Genomic DNA, 22771 nt, shown 5'->3' with positions numbered 1-22771 from the left:
TCTCTCTCTCTCTCCCTCCTCCGCTGTACCAGCACCAGGGAAAAAAATGCCGGATCTTGCAACTTTCCAGATTTTAGATGTTCGGATAAAGGAGTGCATACCTGTACTTATTTCTCAGGATGATTGGATGAGTTTATGTAGGGATAGTATCAATAAAATTATAAATATAAGATATTGATTAGTTCATTATAATTTTATTCATCAATTATATTTAACTCCAGAAAAATTAAGGAGATACAATTTCATTTCTTCAGAATTATGTTTCGGATGTCACAAGGAAGTAGTTTTTTTTTATATTCTGTCTGGCTATGTGAAACAGTAAAAACCTTTTTGGAATAGACTTAAGGAACTTTTAGAAACTATTTTGAAAGTGAAACTTCACTAGATCCTTTAGTATTTTTGTTGGATAATATTAAGAGGTTGAATTTAGAATTAAGATTAAATAGATTTCAAATTGCATTTTTGAGATTGGCATTAACTATAGCTAGAAAATGCTTAGCAATTCTTTGGAAGAATGACACTGATTTGATTGTATACAGAATTGAGGTCTTGTATTCTGTTGGAGAAGATAACATATAACTTGTGTGATAATGATCTTTTATCATAAAATTTGGAGCCCTTATTTGGATTGTATGGGTTTGAGTTTTTGAACCCCCTGCCCGCACAGTATTAGTGTTATTCCAATTCATGGCAATTAATTGATGAATTTTCTATGATTATCTCCGCTTCTTTCTTTTTTCTATTTTTGGGATAGGTTAGTGGGGGGTGGGGTTGGGTGGGTGAGTTGGAGGGTGGTGAGGATTTGTATGGGGTTATTTTTGTTTTGAAAATATCATGTATGTACTTTTTTCAATTTTTTTTGTTTCTTTAGTTGTATATTTTGATTATATACATCATGATTTCAATAAATAGAATTTTTTTTTAAATTACTGGTTCATCTCTTCTTTAATCTGCATTAAAGTTGAATTTTAAAAATACTGTCTGAGAATTTGGTAAATCCAAAAATCTGGATCGACCAAATCCCTGAGTAGTCTAGAATTTAGGAATTCTATTGTATTTCAACCTTGAAGCATTTTACTTTATTTTTAGTCATATTCTTTGAAAACGTTTAATCATTGCTGAATCTGTAGATACCTCCCCCCTCTACGAAGCCACCTGAAAGATGAAAAATAACATTATAGATAATTACCCCCTCCTCCCTGAAGTATACAGATAAAACCTCTGACTGGGCTATTCTTACTGAGCAGGGATAAGCGGACACTTTAAGAGAGTTATCCCAACAGCGAGCGGCATAAACCAATTCTTCATCCTGGGCAAGGCCCCATTTTATTCAAACACAATTTATTCAAACCGCTGTTATAAGCAAAGCACAACTAGGTCATTCTGCTGGCTGAATATTTGTTCGCATCTTCACTAAAGATTTATGTTTACTTCAGAGATCACTTATTTTTAAAATTTAAACTTGCGTATTTTTTTATCTGTTAGTTTATTCTTATTTATTTTCCTTTTTGCTGGTTGCTTGAATTCTGGATACCAGAGGTTTTACTGTAATTGAAATTTCTGTCTTTAGTCAAAATGTGATCAATGCAATTAATGAATGAGGTTATGGTTTCTTCATTTTAAATCTGTTTCATACTTTTAAATGGAGGGTGGTATGTCATTTTTGTATGATTTGTTGCACCGTTGGTTCCACAATATACTTGACAGCAGTTTGATGAATGGAAAAGTCACTTTGATGTGCTGTTCTTCATGGAAATAAAAATTGGGAGACAAATTTAGTTTGGAAGTAGGTTTCTGGTTAATCTCTTTCCAAACTAAAATATATAATAGCACCAAAGTTACCTTCTTCCTGTGCAAAAACACTAAAGTCATGAAATTAAGAAATTTTGTTTTTTTCAAATGCACTAATCATTTTTTTTGTTTGAGTACAAGGATGTGGGGCAGGTAATAAGCAATGAAAATCCCATCTACCTTGAGAAGTGAAGAAAATTATGGAGGCAGAAGCATATTCATGATTTTGAAAATTGATGTCTGCAAGAGATGCCAGAGTTGGCTGTAAGGTGGATGAAATGCCTCTGCAGATTTCACTCCATGCTGAAGTCAGTCACTTGACAGCTCCCATACACCAAAGATAAATGTGCACTGGGTGCTAGGCAGATGTTGGGTCGATGATCTATCCCAATTACTGATGTAGAACAGTTTAGCTTTAATTTACGGGTGTAGACCATGAGAAAGTGAAAGCTTTAGGCTAAACTAATGCATTTTTAAAGAGTTAAAAAATCCCAATCAATCCAAATTCAAAAGCATCTGTCATGAGCCTGTTGTCACATTCCACTCAATTTTCCATGTGCACTTTACTTCATTCAAGGAAATTGGACTCTCAAATGCAGCAGCTGTTACTTTTTTTCAAATTTTTGTGCACTGCTATTTTAAAATGTACTGAGGAAGAAACTAATTGCTCTTCTAAAAGGATTTGCTTTTTTTTTTGTTGAGAACATATGCTTCAGGCAGCAGGCAAGACATGTTGTTTTAATTATAAGCTTTCTGTAGCCTTTTGTGATACGACCTTACAGCCCACATTTGATTTCACCAGCATTTGGTTTCTATGGTTTCCTTCAACTATTTTAGATTCATTTGGTCTCTTCAGCTTTGCATAACTACATTTGGATCCAATTCATTTACAAAAAGAACATCTCTTCTAAAGTTTTAAGAACCTTGAACTCAGATGTTTTAATTTTTAAATGATTTCTGATTTTATCCTTAACACAATGCTTGTTAATGTATGAACTGAATACTGTAGAAAACCCATAGTTCTGGTAAATAGGAAGCTTGTTTTTTTATCCTCTCTGATCCTTCACTTCAAAGATAACTAGTTTGCCAGTGTATTATAGTGAACACGTGATCTTGACAGACTGTAGTCAACTGGGACTGCCAGTTACTCCAAAAACTACAGCACCAATGACCTGCATTTGAATCCGGCACTGCCTGCAAGGAGTTTGTAACCTGTAACCTGCATGGGATTTCTCCATGTACTCCAGTTTCACCCCGCCCCCCAAAAACGTATGGGATTGGTAGGTTAATTCGAGGTAATTTCCCAAAGGCTGATAATGTTCTTCCTTGCTCCAGAAATTAATATAACAGAACACGTTATCTGCCAACTATTATTTCAGTGGTTAAGCCAGGGTTCATACTTGATGCAAATTGTATAGATTTAGCTTAAAAGTTCCATACTTCTATGAACTTGAAGCTGCATTTGAAAGTGGTATAGAGCAAATGACCTTCAGCTTTCAATTCAATAGGGTTTCAATTTTTATTTAACTAGGAAGAAGTTCCTTCTCACTTGGCCACCTCTCCTATCCATACTGAAAATGGGCAGTTTTTCAATGATGTAAACTTGGAGCAATGTGGAGCTGATTTGAGAGATGGACAGGACTTGGAGAACATTGTCCAGGACACTGGTCCCGAGGGTGCAGTATGCTCCGGCTCAGGAAAGAAAAAAAAACGACGCAAGAAGAAACTTAGATTAGATGGCAAAAAGGAAGAGCGCATTTCAGATGGAAATGAAGACATATTTGAAATTGACATGAGTTCTGAGGAAGAGGAACCAATGCACTCCTCCAGGTTGAAGCACATTTTTATCTTGCAGTTTGCAACTTTTTTTTAAAAAGTGTTGAAGTGCTGCTAATTCATTGATTTTGGCTGTGTACCTTGGTGATTTCCTGATAGTTCTGGTAATAACTCTTGTTGAGAGTTGTCAATGCTTGGATAATGAAATGGTTTAAATAACTCATAGATTCAATAGATATGCCAATAGATTGAATAAATGACCTAAACAAAAACATTGCTATTGCCCAGTTGGAGCAACTTGTAGCAGGAAGAGAAATCATGTGGATTGGAAATGGAGCTGCTGGCTGATTTAATTATTTGATTGTTATATTTTGGAAATGCTCACTGCCCTCAGCATCTCTTTTCTTGCTAAGTTTTTGGATTTGTATAGTAATTGCTCTTAGAGCTTGTAATGTTAAGATAACTAATTCATGTAGGCATCTTTTTCATTATTAAGCATTCAAGCCTAGAATGCACCCAATCCAATTCATCCCCTTCTTGGTCCCAATCTTTATTTTACAATCATTTTTATCTGTCTGGTTAAGAATTACTGTTGATCTTGGTGCTTACTTTACTTCCTTAGAGTTGGTAAGGAGCAAAAGAATCTAAAGATAGTTGATGTGCGTTCAAAGAGACAATAAGATGCAAAGATATCAGAAAATAAGGAGAAGGGGAATGGGATTGCCTATGACCCAATGCCTCCATTGTCATAAAAGTAAAAGTTCAAGCAACTTAAATGGCCTAAAATATTTAAAAATGTATCAATTCTTGGTAAGGCTTTGACCAATGGGAAATGTTCTGAGATGGTCTACTCTAGCAAAATTTTGCTTGATGTTTGACTATTGTATTTCTTACATAGAATTCTTGCTGTCCACTTTTCGGAGAAGAAAAGCACTAAATGTTTATAACAAATGTTTGGGTTTAATATAGTTCCTCAAGTGCAGTAAAATATCCCAATATGTTTCAGAGTTATTGTGAAATGCTTCGTCCCTAACTTCTGGCATTTCATCCCCAAATTTTATTTCACAATAGTTCTGAAACATACTGGGATATTTTACTGCACTTGAGGAACAATTGCTGCTGCAGGTGAAACTATTTCAATTTGGGAATGCCTATTCTTCATTAAATTTAAGGATTGATTATTCAAGATTCCTTTATTGTCATGTAATAGTACAGAACATGTAAAATTACACAAAATTGCCTTCTCCCTGCCGTAAAGCAGATGAAAGAGTTACCTTTAGTGTCACCTGGCACCCCTTTCAGTAAGAAAGAAAGAGTAGCAAAAGAGAGTCCCTTCAGAGTCACTGAGAGTCCCTGGATTCGCCTCCAGAGTTCCCACAGCCTCTGCAGTCTCACAGACAGTTCGATTCATCGTCAACCAGAACTGCTGATCCAAACCTCTGATATGATCAGGAAGCCTTCAGCCTCTGAGGCTTTTTGGGAGCTCTTCTTGACCTCAGCACCCTGGCAAATTTCCGTTCTGATACCTGGTTCCCATGAGCTAGTCCTCAGTAGGCCATAGCAAATGTGGGTCATTTGACCACTGATCCACTCGCTGGTCTGCTTTCGTGGACACCATCTTGTTGGATCCTTTCCTCTGCTTCTCCTTCTCAATTGGGGGGGGGTGTTCACCCCGTTTCTGGTGTCCTGCACCAGTCCACTGCTTCCCTGGAGTCTGCTACCCCTCAGGGCTGCTGTGGCCAGCACAGGCACTACCATCTTGGGAACAGACCTTATGGTTGCAGGATTTTACTTACAAACACCATCAGCTCCTTTCTTCTTTGGCTTGGCTTCGTGGACGAAGATTTATGGAGGGGGTAAAAAGTCCACGTCAGCTGCAGGCTCGTTTGTGGCTGACAAGTCTGATGCGGGACAGACAGACACGGTTGCAGCGGTTGCAGGGGAAAATTGGTTGGTTGGGGTTGGGTGTTGGGTTTTTCCTCCTTTGCCTTTTGTCAGTGAGGTGGGCTCTGCGGTCTTCTTCAAAGGAGGTTGCTGCCCGCCAAACTGTGAGGCGCCAAGATGCACGGTTTGAGGCGTTATCAGCCCACTGGCGGTGGTCAATGTGGCAGGCACCAAGAGATTTCTTTAGGCAGTCCTTGTACCTTTTCTTTGGTGCACCTCTGTCACGGTGGCCAGTGGAGAGCTCGCCATATAACACGATTTTGGGAAGGCGATGGTCCTCCATTCTGGAGACGTGACCCATCCAGCGCAGCTGGATCTTCAGCAGCGTGGACTCGATGCTGTCGACCTCTGCCATCTCGAGTACTTCGACGTTAGGGATGAAAGCGCTCCAATGGATGTTGAGGATGGAGCGGAGACAACGCTGGTGGAAGCGTTCTAGGAGCCGTAGGTGGTGCCGGTAGAGCTCCTTTAACAAGCTATTTAAAGCCTGTATGGAACCGCCAGCATTGGGTCTGGGTAATTGAACCCTTCTGAGCATTATTGTGTTTCGGCTCTCCCTGGATCTGCTCCAGCAGCAGCGCTGCCATTTTAAAAAAATTCTGAGGTGGGGCAATTGCTTCTAATCTCGGGTAAATTTGTCTGTCATTTGACCATTTAAACTTTTTAGTCATGCAGCACAGTAACAGGTCCTTTTGGCTCACAAGCCGGGGCCACCAAATTTACTTCCCAGCGTGATTTGATGATGATGTGTTTGTGGCTGTGAATTGGACCAAAATTGATAAATGTTAGGCATTATGTAATACCCATGGAGCACAGATATAGGGTTCTCAAGGAGGAAACCTTCAAATCAAAACCCAATGAGTCACTGTCTGAAAGAAAAAATATATTGCTCTGCACACCTTAAAAGAATTCATTGAAAGAATTTTAATGCCTTGTCTATGAAATGCTTGTACAGTTTCATTAAGTATGAGGTCGTCTTCATTATCTGAATGAGTCGCAATGATGTTATAGTCAGACCTCCCCAATCTGTTCCATTTTTTAAATTTTCTTTTTACAAACATTCTTTTTGCATATTTTTTTCTAAGGGGATGAAATTATTGGCCAAATTCTAGATTTGAATGGTTAATAATGAAAAAGATTTTTAAAAATGAAAAAAGATACCTTTATTAATTATGATTTTTAAAAAAATTATTTATAGTTTTTCCACTCAAACTCAGTTTGAACCTTCTTAAGGTGTGCTAAGACTTTTTTTTGATTTACTCATTTAGTCCATTAACATTAAAGCTTAAAAATGTAATTAATTTACTCATTACCCCAGTGTTTCCCCATCTTCCTCTTGCCCCTCCTCTTTGCCTTCTGATATTTACCTTCCGTCTCTTTTATCTTACCTTGGTTTTCTGTATGGATTTCATGTGTAAAACAAAACCTAAACGAATTAACAAAACCAAAACCAATATTTCAAACAGAAACATAAAAAGCCCTAAAAAGTATTTCTTCCCCCAAAACAAACTAAAAAGGTTAAAATCAACAAACCTGAAATAATAACAAATATCGCATATTCCCCCACCCCTTCTCTTCAACCCCCTTGTCCAGCCTTTCTGGCACTTAGACCCCTATGACGGGTGCTAACTACCGCCTTTTTATTAAGCGTGCTTGACTCCTTCGTCCACCTCCTATTCTTTCTCATTTCTTCCTGTCTGAGCCCCCTTTATTCCCTTTCAAATCAAATTTATCAGTAAATATATGATATAATTAATAAAACCATAAATCATGTAACCATAAAACACTAACATGTATATAACCCCAGCATTTATCATGTAACAATGTAACATTATAACAAACTTACAACCCCACAATATAAACATTGTAATGAATAGACATTCTCATAGTTCATCATAATTTTCTCTTTTAACAACAGATCTAACAGTATTAAACATAAAACAACTACAGAACTCCATACAAATAATATAAACTTTTCTCACTATAGCAACATAACAGTCCATTTTAACAAACTTCATTCATTGTTTACTCTGATGTTATTTATTTTTTAACATAAACCATTGCTTCCTTGAAAAGTTTTATTTTATCCCCCTTTGTAATTTTCAAGGTTGCTGGGTGAAGGAGGGCATATTCTATCCCCTTTTGTTTTAAAATCTTTTTGACTCTGTCAAATTCTGCAACTGATGAGTGCCGCATTCATGTCCAGGGGGGGGAAAAAAAAATTCTATCCCCCTTCCATATTGCTGGATATCTCCTCTTCTTTGCTTTGTCTGCCACCACCCGTAAAATTCGCAACAGTCTCATTTTCTAAATTATCAATTATATTCCCACCCAACACCTCTGGAATCCATTTTTTGAAGAAACCCCCTCTACGTCCTCCTCCGCCCCCCCCCCACCACCTTTACAGTATTTCTTCTATTACAATTTTATCCCAAATTTTTTCTTTCTCCCATACTTCCCAATCATTTTCTCTTCGTTCTATATTTTCCTCCACTTTTTCCATCCTGTCTTCCATCATTGATACTCTTTTAGTTAAATTATCCATTTTTTTCTTTTACTTCATTTAGCCATCCCAGTAGGCCTGGCCTCTCTATTTCCATTTCTTCCTTCCTTTCTAATCCCAGTTTGTTTTCTCTGTCTCATCTCTTTTTCTCTTGCTTCTTTATTTATTAATTACAAATCTTAACATTACAAGTTTAAATGGCAATTAATATTCAAATCCAACAACTTTGTGAACAAAATCAGAGCTGTTATGTGCAATAACCCATTTCCTAAAACTAACAATGATATAATTAAATCATCCAGTAGCTCAATTTGTAATCACTAATTCATTATTTTGTGCAAGATATTTCATTTAGCTTTGAATGTAACTTGGAGCACTTTCCACCTCCAACTCCATTCCTTTGACAGTAAAAATAAATGTGGATAATTGAATGCTGAAAAAAAGGAGTAAATAATACTTTAATTTGTATCTAATTTTGCAGGAAATTTAGGGAGAATATATTGTGATCAGAATGATTGTTAATCTACCTCTTGTTTTGTGTACTTGAAAGGTTGTTCAGTGCAAATAAGGTTTTTGGAAATACTTGAAATGGGTGCATTTGTCACATGAAAGGATGAGCAAATAATTTTCAATAATGAATAAAGAGCTTATCCAATTATTTTCTTCACCCAGGGGATTGATATGTTCTTTGAAGGAAAATGACTTGAATGATTCTCCAGCTTTTCACCGTGATGTCGGTTATCCACATTCTGATGGGGACTGGTCTTCAGTTGAAAGGTACGTCATGCAATTCTAAATTAAAGTAGAACAAACATTTTTCTAATTTTGTTAAATACAGCATCATATATTCCATAAGGTTGCTTTTGAGATAACTGCTAGATAGGAAAGGTTTAAGGGGACAGGAGTCAAAAGCAGGCTAGGTATAGAAGAAGGGATCAGGCCCAAAACATTGGTTGTTTTTCTTCCTATGTTTTCTAAATCAATATATAGAGGTATTTTTTGCCTCCTAAACCTTTCTAATCAATATATAGAAGTACCAACGGGAGAGGATGCAATACTTTATCTCCTATTAGGGAATCAGACAGGTCAGGTGACAAGTACATGTAGGATAGAAAATGTAAGAGAATACCTAAGGAAATCAGGAAAGCAAAAAAGAAGACATTAGGTTGCTTTGGCAGGTAATGTGAATGTAAACCTGAAGGGTTTCTACAAGTATGTTAAGAGTAAAAGGATAGTAAGGGACAAAATTGGCCACCTAGAAGATCAGACTCAAGGCAGTGGTTACATTTTAGCGTGCATGCTACACAAAGTGTAGAATGACAGACAATTTGGCAGTTCTGTTTATATTCATTCCATGACTCTGACGACAAGAGTGATGTCATCGCAGCGCTGGCATCTGATTGGCATTCCCGCCATTGCCCGCTGTTTCCTGTTGTGCGGGAGGTCACGCAGGGAGACAGTCGTTGGTCCCTGAGGGCACCCCCCCCCCCCCGCCCCCCCCAGAACTAGTGATTGGAGTGTCCATTGCCACTTTGGGTGGCCTACATCTGTGTCTCAGAGGGCTGAGTCTTGACTGGCTAGCTAATGTCTACATGAACTGGTTTCAGGTGGTCAAAGGTGAAGGTTTCCTCTTTGCCAGCAATGTCCAAATCACATGTCAACCCATTATGCCTGACAACTCTGGCAACTCGTATGGTTGCTTGAAGGGTGCCTGGTACCCTCCCCTTTGCACAAAAACATAATCGCAGGTATGGAAGTCTTTGGGGATGAAAGATTTGGCTGGCCGTGTGGCAGGAGCTAGGGTAAACAGTCTTTCCCTCAGCTGTTTCAGTTCCACTGTGGGGGGTTTCCGGATCCTTGGCGGTGGCCAATAACTCCCCTGGGGTTACCAAGAGTGCACAATACACCATTTCATCTGCATTTCTGGGAGGTATTAAAGTCCTCTTTCAGTGTGGTGCGTATCCCCAGAAGGGCCCAAGGCAGTTCGTCTGCCCAGTTGAGACCCTTAAGCCGGGCCATCAGGACTGCTTTTAAGTGTCTGGAACAGCTCCACCAACCTGTTGGCATGTGGGTGACATGCTGTGGTACAGTGGGCTTGGGTTCCCAATAGTTTGGACAATGCCACCTAGAGTCCTGAGGTAAACTGCACTCCTCTGTTGGAGGTGAGATGTTCCAGGACTCTGAACCTGGACACCCAGCTGTTGATTAGTGCCCTAGCGCAGGTCTCCGTGGTCGTGACAGCCATTGGGACTGCCTCCGGCCACCTCGTAGAGTGGTCAACCATAGTGAGGAGGTATATCACCCCATGGGAAACCGGTATCGGCCCCACGATGTTGATGTGGATGTGGCTGAACCCACACCATGCTGGCTCAAAAGATTGAGGTGGGGCTTTATTGTGAGTTTGCACCTTGGACACCTGGCAGAGCATGCAGGTCTTGGTCCACTGACTGGCCTGCATGCGGAGCCCCTGCCAGACAAACCTACTGCCTACCATCTTTATCATGGATCTAATGGCTATATGTGCCAGGTTATGCACAGCGTCAAAGACCTGCTCTATCCATGCTGCAGGTACGGTGTGGCAGGGTTTGCCAGTGGAGTCGTTGCAGAGGAGCATCTGGTTGCCAAGGGCAATGACAATTTGCTCCAGCTGCAGCCCCGAAAGTGCTGGCATACTGTCCTATACACTGGGATCTCAGGGTTGTCGTGTTGTGCCCTGGCTAGGGCTGAATAGTCTATACCCTGGGTTAGGGTGTGGATGGACTTGATGGCGTCGGCCACTACGTTGTTTTTGCCAGCGATGTGCTTGATGTCTGTGGTGAATTTGGACACATAGGAAAGGTTCCTCTGCTGCCTGGCAGACACTTTGTGGAAAGTGAAAGTCAGTGGTTTGTGGTCTGTGAATACCTTGAATTGTCTGTTTTCCAGAAAATATAGGAAGTGCCTGACTGCCAGGTACACTGCCAATAGTTCCCGGTCAAAGATGCTGTATTTAAGTTCAGGTGGCCAGAGGTACCTGCTAAAACAGGCCAGTGGCTGCCATTGCCCGTCGATCAGCTGTTTGAGGACCCTGCTGACCGCTGGAGGCAGCAACCGTGAAGGCGGTCGGCGCCTTTGGCCTGGGATAAACCAGAATGGTGGTATTGACCAGAGTGTCCTTCGCTTTTTGGAATGTCTCCGAGGCCTCCCCGTCCCAGAAAATATCTTTATTTTTCTCCGCCATGACCACGAAAAGGGTGCGCACGATCCGAACTGTTGCCAGTATGAATCGATGGTAGAAGTTCGTCATACTGGCGATCTCCTGCAGCAAGGTGCAAGGTTTCGTGAACCGCCAAATGGTCTCTACCTTTTCAAGCAGTGGTTTCACCCTGTACTTGTCGATCTGCTGCCCCAGGAAGTCAATTGTGTTCCGCCCGAACAAAGACACTTGGTGGGGTTGATGGTCCCGAATTCCTGCAGACAGATGAATAGTTGTCTGAGGTGGGCTATGTGCTCTGAATAGTTGCAGCTGGCAATAAGGATATCATTCAGGTAGATGAACGTGAATGAGAGGTTCTGGCCGACTATGGCCATAAGCCGCTGAAAAGTCTGAGCAGTGTTCTTAAGCCCAAAGGGCATCCTCATGAATTCAAACAGGCCAAAGGGGCTATTATGGTGGTTTTGGGTATGTCTTTGGGGTGCACTGGGATCTGATGATAACCCCATGATAAAATCAACCTTTGAAAACACTGTCCCCCTTGTAAGTTCGTGGTAAAGTTCTGGATATGGGGTACGGGGTATCTGTCCGGTGTGGTGGTCTCGTCAAGGCGTTGGTAATCACACATGGCTGTCACCCTCCTGCTGTCTTCAGGACCATATGCAGGGCATAGGATCAAGGACTGTCCGATCATCGCACTATCCTCAACTTCTCCATTTTCTTAAATTCCTCTTTGGCAAGGGCACATTTTTCGTGGAGGGTTGGCAGGGTGCTCTGGTGAGGAGCGGGGGCCCTCAGTGTGGATGTGGTGCCTTACCCTGTGCTTTGGTTACGCGGAGGAGAATTGTGGCACTATGATTGCGGGAAACTCCACTAGAATGCATGTGTAGGCGTCATTGGACAGCATGACGGAGTCGAAGTGGGTGGCCAGTAGTTTGGCTTCCCCCAGGGACATTATTTGAAAAGTTTTGGCATGCATCAAACTCCACCAGCAGCCAGTGGGCATGCAGAAAATCAGCTCCCAGGAGCAGTTGTGGCACTGCCGCGACAGTAAAAGTCCACTTAAATTGGTGCCCAGCAAATTGTAGGAGGATGGTGCGGGTGCTGTAAGTTTGTGCAGAAGTGCTGTTCTCTGCCCTCGGTGCCGGGCCCAGCTTGGCATTCCAGGTGTTGTCAGCCATGAGGGGAAGGACACGTATTTCAGCACCAGTGTCCACAAGAAACTGCCTTCCTGACAGAGTCCCACATGCGGAGGATCCTGTCACGTTAGCCAACCGCTGTAGCCATTACAATGGCTGGCTGTGGCATTTCCCAGAAACATGCAAGGTGGACGGTATCGACCAGGCCGCTGCACCCCATAACAATAACAATATGGCTGGGTAGGGGGGGTCCACGCCTCTATGTCTGCTGTGGTCTTGTTGCCGGCTGGGGTCAGATCTTGGCGATCTATTCCACCAAGGCACTGTTTTCTCTCTTTGCTCTCTTGAGCATGTCCACCCGGGCTGCAACTTTCATCGGGTCGCTGAAGTCCTCGTTGGCGAGTAGGAGTCAGATATCTGCTTAAAGAGCAGGCAAGGCTTGTGCCCCTCAGCAAGTGCAAGCATCTTGCTCATGAGGGCAGATTAGGCCCTATCTCTCAAACTGTCCAAGTGCAACAGATGGGCGGCGCGCTTGTGCTGTGATAGCCCGAAAATGCAAATAAGTAGTTCTTTGAGGGCACCATATTTGCCTTGCTCCGGAGACTGCAGTAGGAAGTTGATGACCCTTGCTGCCATGTCCTGATTGAGCTCACTACGTAATAGTAGTGGGTGTCATCGGCAGCAGTGATTTGTCAAAGGTGGAAGTGGGCCTTGGCCTGTTTGAACCACACATGTGGCTGCGATACCCAGAATGTTGGCAGCTTGAGTGGGACAGAGTGGTCCATCAGCTTCGGCTCGAACTGCCAGTTTGATCTGTCGGGGTCACCACGGTAGCGTGCGCGCTCCGCAAAGTGCGGAAAGAACGACATACACACGAGGAATTGAAGTCAACTGATTTATTGCACTGGCAGCTCTGCTTGTATTCACTCCTCACTGCTGACATCGGGAATGATGTCACAGCAGCATCAATCTCCGACTGGGCAGCAATCTCACTGTTGCCCGCTGTTTCCCGTCATGTGGGAGGTCACGCAGGACGACGGCCATTTTGTGAGCTGGTCGCGGCTCGGGTCGTGGGCCTCAACAAGATGATGATGTGTCCTGTTTAAGTTTGGACAAAATTAGATGCAACATTAAAGATAGAAAGTTTCAATTTGACAAGATGTGGGGCCCTTTCATGGACTTTTTATCATAATTGGAAGAATTAAGCAATTTGGAGGCTGATGGGGCTCCTGATCTGTTGTCTGGAGGTTGCTATTTGATCCATATCTTTACAATTTCTACAAGTTAACCTTGTTAGTGGGAGGGGTTAGATTAATAACATTAATTTATTTATTTTTTCCTTTTGATCTTTTTAATTTTTTTTAGAATAAACTCATAAATATGGGGTTATGTGTGGTTGTCATAGTTCATATCAACATTATGATGAAATTATACCTTTATAAAGGAGTTTTCAATTTTGTTCCATTTAATTTTCATTCAATATTGGATACATTATTAGAAATGCATTAACTGCTAATTAGTATATAATAGAATTAGATGCCTTAAGATATGTGATGTGTATGATATGACCTGTTATCTACTATTGTTAGATGATTATGTATTTAGATTTATATTAAACTCAATGAAAATACAGTATTTTAATGAAGATCAGAGTGGTCATCTATGTGTGGATCCTAACGAGATGGGGGAAGATCTTAAACAGTTTTTTGCATCAGTATTTACTCAGGAAACTGGCATGGTGTATAAGGAAGGGAAACGAGCAGTAGTATCATGGAATAGATAGAGATTAAAGCGGAGGAGGTGCTTGCTGCCTTACAGCAAATAAAGAGAGATAAATCCCCCCAGGCCTGACATGATATTCCCTTGGACCTTGAGGGAGACTAGTGTAGAAATTACAGGGGCCCTGGCAGAAATATTTAAAATGTCCTTAGTCACATTTGGCATATTGGCCTTTATAAATCAAAGTACTGAGTACAGGAGTTGGGATGTTCTGGTGAGGTTGTATAAGACATTGGTGAAGCCAAATTTGGAGTATTGTGTGCAGTTCTGCTCGCTAAACTAAAGGAAGGATATTAGTAAGATGGAAAGAGTGCAGAGGAGATTTACTAGGATTTTGCTGGGTCTTCAGGAGTTGAGTTACAGGGAAAGATTAAATAGGTTGGGACTTTATTCCTTAGAGTGCAGAAGAATAAGGGGAGATTATAGAGGTTTACAAAATTATGAGGGGAATAGAGAGAGTAAATGTGAGTAGGCTCTTTCCACAGATTGGGAGAGATAAATAGGAGAGGACATGGCTTTAGGGTGAAAGGTTTAGGGGAAACTTCTTCACTTGAGAGTGGTGGGAGTTTGGACTGAGCTGCCATCTGATGTGGTAAATGTGGGCTCACTCTTAAGTTTTAAGAATAAATTGGATTTAGATACATGGATGGGAGTGGTCTGGAGGGTTATGGAATGGGTGCAGATCAGTGGGACTAGAGGAATTATATTTTGGCACAGACTAGAAGGGCCGAATGGCTTTTTTCTGTGCAGAAGTTTTCTTTGGTTCTATGGACACTGCAAGACTTGCTAAGTTACTCCAACATTTTTGTGTGTTTACTAGAATCACAGCATCTGCAGTCGCTCAGTGTTAGTACTTTTTTGTACCATTTTCTTCAAGCATTCCAAAGTGCCTTTAGACTCAACATCGATGGCTGAATGGCCTGTACTGTGCTGTATTGTTCTCTGATCTAAAGTTGCTATGATGGTGTAGAAAAGATTAAAGCCTATTTGCATATTGCATGTTATTTGAATCCTAGTGTAATAACCGTATAATTGGCGTCCAAGTACAATGTGCTGAGAATTGCCTTCAGTGATGATGCCTTTTTGAGTCAGAATTTACTGCATTTCGTAAGATACCATTTCTGCCAAACCAGTTGAACAACCTATAACTTTTAAAAATAATGTAATTTGCAAAAGTCATTTTAACAGAAGATTTAATATGTTCCAACCATAGCACAATTTGTGTGACAGTTGGATGAAGGTTGTGTCCTTTGCCACCAAGATGATTGTGAAAATTCTCTGAGCAGTTATTTTTAAATAACTTCTGAAATAATTATAAGTTAGTCATTACTCTTGAGCTCAGTTGGCTGTGGTGCAACATCTGAGTCACAAATAGATGAAGAAAATTTTATACTCTAGGCTGAATACTTGTACAGAAAAGTAACAATTTTGCTTAACTGTAGAGATTGCTGAGATTATTTTATGAATGATTATGCTCAAAATGGTTTCCTAATTTAAATCTAGATTGATCCTCGAATAAAATTAAGAGACACTTAGAAACACTGAACAAGTTATTGTTTTTAATATATTCAGTTATAAATGCATTTTTCCTTTTGTTTTATTCCATTTAGCATGTCATTTCCAAAGTCTATTTCCCCTAAAAGCGATTCTGAGTTAGTGGTGAAACCAACTGACATGCTGATGTCTGAGTCCCACATGCAGTGGTCCTGGGGAGAATTTCCAGAATCAACAAGGGTAATACATTTAATTAAATTCTTAAATTTTCCTACTGAGATATTTGTGGTACAATGTGTTAGTCATATTTTCTAATGGAATCTGACTGTAAAAGCATGAATTTCTGGCACATGAAAATTTCAAGAGAAGAATTTAAGTACACAAAGGTGCGCTAAAGTTAACAAATAGATTTAGGGATGTTCAGTTGTGGTTCGCTTCAGAAAGTTCTTGGAACTAGGAACTAAATTTTAAGAGAAAAAAATCAAAGGCAAGAAATCTTCAGGATCATTCATTGCCAGTATGAGAACTGAAAATGTGACTGGAAAAATAGTGTAATAGGAAGGTTTGCATTCCCAGGGCATCGAGGTTAATTTTAACAAGCTTTGCAAAGATTGGTCAACGCTGCATGTACTCTGTATGAGAGAGGTTGAAGCTAACTTGGAAAAAGAAAAGAAATCAAAGTAAGAACAGGAAATCAGTATCATTTTTGTTTTAAGGCATTTTAATCAAGTTGTTCGGGATGCTTTTCTCCAAAACTGTCAGTGGTTGAAGAGCCATATTAATGACAGGGAAATATTGTGTTGAAAATATGTTGAAAGAATAGCTGAATAAAAATATTTCATACTTATGCACATCTAAATAAAATTGTTTCCATGTGGAATGACCAATATGTTTGTATTGAATTTTTCAGGTTAATAAAATGGAGAAACTGGAACAACCAAGAGCCTTCACAATTACACCATCTGAAAACACTCATTTCAGAGTTATTCTCAGTTCTGCTGCCATGGAAATGGATGTCACCGATGGGGAAAGCACAACTCATACTTTACTAAAACCTGAGCCTAGATCAAGTGTGAACATTAGCCAGGCATTTACTGGCAACGGAGTTACTGGCAGCACAGTTACATCCTCAAAAGAAATTTCTACTGAAGCACTTTCACAATCCCCACCTCCACAGAATGTCCCGGCAACTAAAACTCCTGTAGTATCTCAGATGGACAACTTACCTTCAGACCCTGGAATACAGACTCCAGTTATTGCAGACTCCAGTTATTCTCCATCAAAGAAAAAAGGTAATACAGTATCTTCTGAATCAAGAGCCAAATTGCCCTCCTGTTTGGGTCTTTAATGTCCAACATTGTTAGGCATGTTGATTTCCATCCTGATGCTGCTAAAATGTTGAGCTGACATTTGAAAAGCAGCGATAATTGTTTATCTGGAGTCATAACTTACACACTGATATGAATCTGTACAATTTTCTGCAATATGCTGTGAGGCTATGTCTTGACAATACTGAAAATGTAAAATAATTTTGCTGTGTTGCGTTTACTTTGTGTGTGTGTGTGTGTGTGTGAGTATTTTGGGCCATATTGTTGTGCTATCCATGATCACTGAGTTTTTATCTAAATCCTGGAATGACTAGCAATGACGAACTTGGCAAAAAAAAAATACCAGATGCTGTTATTATTAACTTGCAGGAAAACTATCAAAGAAAATATGTAATTGAGCTACTAGAATAACTATTGGTTCAGATGACACCACAGATTTTACAGGGCATACTGGAGAAAGGTTAAATGAAAAGAATTGTGACACCTAGTCCTGAGGGCGTGCCACATGATGATGTGGGATTAGACTGATAATCCCTGCTCTCCTCGAAAAAATTGAGAAAAAGTGATTTAAAAAAAAAGACTATAAAAGTTACATAAAGTATAAGGAAGAACTATCTGAAGACATACAGAAGACATTAACAATGCCACCAAAGAAGGATAAAAGCCTTACTGCAATACTAGAAACCGAGCAAGAAAAGGAAGAGGCCTACCTTGAGAAAGGATCCTGTTTTGTTGAATGACAACATTGTTTGACTGGCTTAATGCAACCTAGATTGTATACCTAAAATGGATGAGAGGGGGGGGTGGGGGGGTGGCTTGGGAGGAGGGGGGGGGGGGAGAAAAAGTCACTGTATATGTGTGAAAAAGAAATAGTGTATATCATGGCTAATGTGATTTATGGTGTGAAAAATAAAAAAATTAAAAAAAAAAAAACACTACTTACAAGGCCACATCATGTAACTGAAGAATATTAGGATGCAAGCTTAGTCTGCGCATCGCTTGAATTTCACGTATATTTTTCACTTCCTCCAAGCTAAGTGCAAAATTTGAACATAAAACAAAGGTTATCTGGAAGTCTGATAAAGACATAATTCACAAGCAGCATGAAACAGTGCAGTTCCAAAGATCAAATGAAACTTAAAACTTTTCATAATTTCTATGCCTTTTTCTCAGATTTTTTAAACAATAGAAATTGTTAAGCTGCTTATATTGGATATGTTTCAAGCGCCTGGCATACAATTATTATCCAATAGTACATTAGCAGTTTTTGAATGACTATTCTGCACATCTTAAATGAGAATCTATTTCTATTGTGGGTTGAAATGTTCATTCAGACCTCAGAAAATGTCAGTTTTTCTTTTATATATAAATAAAGCATTGATAATTTTCAATTAAAAAAAAAGAGAGAGAAAGGATCCTGGAGCTGTTCATAAGGTAACATCCAAAGGAGAGAGGCCTGAAGCCGGGGAGATCTTGGACACTTGCACAAGGTCTCCTCCGACAATAGTCACCGACATCGATTGAAGAAATTACTCTGCATGCGTGACTCTTCGCGCATGCGCAGAGCACAAAAAATAGGAGGAAATTTTAAAAAAGGTACAAGACACTCATAGCTCCACCGAATAATAAGAGGACCTGGAAAAGCAAAGGAAAGATCAAAAACTACTTACGATCAAGAAAAAGAGCAGAAAAAGGTGCGGAAGCTTCTTTATCTTCTGAAGAAATCAAGCAATCTTTAGATTTTTTTTCCACAATCTATCGAAGTATTTGTAGGTGACACTTTCCAGCTTTTAATATTTCTCAATCTCAGAACACGTCACCTTCAAAGAGAAGTAAGCCTTGATATTTCGAATTGTATCTTATTCATCCAAATAAAATCAAACCATAATTGCAGCTGTAAATAGTTTTAATTTTCTGTTGATAAAAGCAAATAAACATTTTCATAGCTTTACACTTCATAAACGATAAGTAAAATAAAGCATATTGTAAATGATAATGATAATCAACTTCAAACAAATATAAATGAATTAAAATGATAATAAATGATTAATAATGAATAATAATGATAATGAATAATAAGGATAAATTCAAAGAAAAGTTTCTCGAGACCTCACTTCTCTTCCATGGTCATTCCAAGAATGAGAAGAGAACTCCCAGTCCGCTCGGATATTATAAATCATAGTATCTATGGTAACTCTACAAAAACAATTAATCCTATAGAAAAAGTCAAAAGACGACCATAAACGCAAGGTTTTAACCTCGACAGTATTAACTGATGAAGTAAGGAAGAATGGTGATGAGACAGAAAGATTAATGCAACAAGTTGACGCTAGATTTGAAATAGTGGATGGTAAAATTAAAGGGAATAAATTTGAGATTCAAAGTATCAAAGACAAGAAGAAGAAAGTACAAGGAGAGGCTGCTGCAAAGCATGATCAGTTAATGCAAAAAAATAGACATTTTGTAAAACTTTAGTAGATGGAATAATATTAAGATTGTTGGACTTAAAGAAGGGGATGAAGGCCAAGATATGAAAAAAAATTTGCAATGGTGGATACTGGAATCTTTGGGTTAGGCTGAATCTCAAAGAGATTTGGAGATTTCTTTAATAGGAAGGGTAAATTGTATGAAGATGAATACTTTTCCAATCATTACCAATTTTTGTACCAACAATGTTTTTTCAAGATTTAAATAAAAGTGTAAGAAGATTTATTTGATGAGACAAAATACCTAGGATGTCATTGGAAAATTAACATGGAAATATGATGGGGGATTATGATTGCCTAATTTTAAAAATTACTATAAAGCAGCTCAACTTAGGTTTTTGTCTTCGTGTTATCAGACCGATGAAAAGACAGCATGGGTACAAATTGAAATGAGTAAAATAATAGAAAATAATTCTGAGCATATTTTGTATAAATGGCATAAAGGATTGTTGAAAGGGCAAATACATCCACCAATTTTGAATCATATACTTAAAGTATGGAATTGAATTCATGTAGAAAGAGGAATGAAGAATTATCAGTTGGCTAGAAGGTTATTAAAGCAAACTCCTTTGATTCGTTTCATAGTTAATAATGTTTATTTCAATATTTGGTACCATTGTGGAATAAAAAGGATATGGATGGTTTTTTGGATTTTTTTTTTTACTTTTGACCAATTGAAAGATGAGTATAACATACCAAATAATACCATTTTTTCTTATTATCAGCTTAAATCATATTTAAAAAGAAAGTTAGGGATGAATTTTAGATGACCTGAACAAAGTCAATTTGAATGTTTAATAACTGATAAGTTTATTAAAAGATTTATTTCTAACATGTATATAAAATTGCAAGGGACTATGCAGAAAAAGGATTTATTTAACTCTAAATTGAGATGAGAAAGATTTAAATGTACAAATTCAAGAAGTATGGTTAAAATTATGTAATGAAAGTAACAATTACAATTAATGTTAGATACCAAATGGTACAATTTAATTTTTTACATCAATTATATTATACTCCATATAAATTACATGGAATTAATTCAAATAGTTCTGATCAATGTTTCAGATGTAATAAAGAAGTAGGAACTTTTCTCCATGAAGTTCGGCAATGTGAAAAAGTAGGAAAATTTGGGAAAGATACAAGTATTTTATTAGGACAAGTTATGAAGATGCAAGTTTTGAACGATCCCAAAATATTTTTATAAGGAGATACTTTTGTTTTGAAGTTAGATATTTATCAGAAGTTTTTAAGTGTAGCAATAGCAAAGAAATGTATAGCTGAAATGTGGAAATTAGACAATAATGTGGGGTTGAATAAATGGCAAATGGAATTACTAAATTGTATACCATTAGAGAAAATAATGTATAATTTACAGAATCAACTAGAAAAATTTGATAAGATTTGGAAACCTTGTATGGATTTCATTGCTATGACTTCATCTACAGCGTCCGCCATTCCTGCTCCAACTTACCTTAGTTAATTTAAGGTTCTAGATAATTATGTAATTTTGAAATTTAACTAATTAAGAGGATATATGATTATCAGGCAGGCTTTCTTTTCTTCCATCTTTCCACTTTTTTGGGGAGGGAGTGTAGGGGAAGAAAATATGAAAATATGTATTTTTGCATCATTGTTTTTCAATATTCTTTATAATATGGATAAATACTGTACTTGTATTGATGCAAATGAAAAATAAAGTTTACAAAAAAAAACACCTAGTTCTATAAAGAGGGATTTTCAGAGTTTAAAACATTTGGCTGTTTAATGTTCAGTTGCTGAAGTTTTTGATATACAGTATGGAATTTTCAGAAGGTTTTCAATAAATACCCACACTGTAGGAGGTTGGTGAACAAGATTAGAACATGTTGAACTGGGGTATAATCCTGGCATTGAATAAGAATAGATTAACAATGGGAAAATGGTGAAAATAGACAGGTGCTTGGTTTTGTTCTGGCTTATTAGTGAAGAAGAACTGAGATTGGTGCATGCTGATGAAATGAAACTAAATAAAAATTGGAGTAACAATAAAGAGTCTTCCAGGTGATGTAGATAAGAAGTGATTAATGTAACCACCTGATACATGGAGTACAATGTGAAGCTACCTTGATGAGACCACACCTGGAATATTATGTACAATTTTGTCTGCTTTTCCTAAAATGGATATGTTTTTGATAGAAGGAATGTAGCAAAGATTCACCCAACTGATTTCAGGTGTGGTTTGTGTCTCATGTAGATTGAACAGGCTGGGTCTCTATGGACTTGAAGAATTTTGTATGCTTCAATGACGTGCTGTTTAACTCAGGCTCTGTGGCTCCGCATCTCATTGGTCATGAAGACCTGAGGGTATAAAAAGGGTAGATGCTTTTCCTGGCTGAAGAATGTAGAACCATGGTTCAATCTCAAAATAAGAGAAAGCTATGACATGGGCAATTTCTTCTTTCAATTACAAACATTTGCCACCATTTTGTGCCCTGGATGGCTATGGGAGACACATTTCCTGTCATCAGGAAATTTATACCAGCTTACCATCCCATTTCCCTCACTATCTCCCCATATTACCAACATTTCCACCACCCACCTCCACTTAGGCAACTTACAGTGACCAAGTTACCTGCAGACTGGCACACCTTTGGGATGTGGGGGGGGGAAAAATAGATTACAGGAAGAGAATCCATATAGTCAAGGAAAATATGCAAACACCACTCACAGACAGCACAGGAGGTTAGAATTGATTGTAATCAAAACAGATTGATAGATTTCTGGATTTGGGAGAAATGAAGAGGTCTAGAGTAGGAAAAGGTTGGTGAAAAAAGTTTAAGATCCCAAGATTTGTGCTCTTGTGTTTTTAGCAGATGTGGGGGAACTGAATGTTTCTAAAAATAAGTGTTGTGATAATAGCTCCTGGGCAGAAACCAGAGATAAAGGAATGAAAAGTGTCGAATTTGCAAAGTAACAAAATATTGAATATCATATCTGCTTGCTCCATTGCTTGTCAGAAAACAAAAATCCTCATGAAAGGACTGATCTGTCCAACTTTTCAAACCTTTCATGCCTTTTGTGCATGGAACTGAGTTTTCTTTGAGGGTTAAAGAGGAAACACATTCTCAAATGTTTTTCCAAAAGAATAAATGGAGAGAGGAAATTAAGATTGTACAGAATTAATTTAGAAAACTGGTAAAACAATTTGTGAAATTCAGTTTTGTCTGGTTTTGTAGGACTCCATAAACGAAGTCAGCACCAAGGACCTGAAGACATCTATTTGGATGATCTGACTGTGCTGGAACCAGAAGTTGCTGCTCGCTATTTTCCCAAAAGGTACCATGTGGTCTGATAAA

The 22771-nt window shown here is 38.7% G+C and overlaps 1 protein-coding gene across 6 annotated transcripts in view; it reads left to right on the top strand.

The window, feature by feature from the left end:
• lpin2 (lipin 2) overlaps positions 1-22771 on the top strand; it is a 160138-nt gene that overhangs the window by 98814 nt on the left and 38553 nt on the right. For all 6 annotated transcript variants that reach the window (XM_069921744.1, XM_069921746.1, XM_069921747.1 and 3 more), the window contains 5 exons: positions 3323-3621; positions 8687-8791; positions 15736-15859; positions 16530-16911; positions 22652-22751. In XM_069921744.1, the coding sequence (XP_069777845.1) occupies positions 3323-3621; positions 8687-8791; positions 15736-15859; positions 16530-16911; positions 22652-22751 (1010 nt within the window). The remainder of the gene's footprint in view (positions 1-3322; positions 3622-8686; positions 8792-15735; positions 15860-16529; positions 16912-22651; positions 22752-22771) is intronic.

Source organism: Narcine bancroftii, chromosome 2 (assembly GCF_036971445.1).
Source record: "Narcine bancroftii isolate sNarBan1 chromosome 2, sNarBan1.hap1, whole genome shotgun sequence".
Taxonomy (NCBI): domain Eukaryota; kingdom Metazoa; phylum Chordata; class Chondrichthyes; order Torpediniformes; family Narcinidae; genus Narcine; species Narcine bancroftii.
This window is presented reverse-complemented; position numbering and strand designations above follow the sequence as displayed.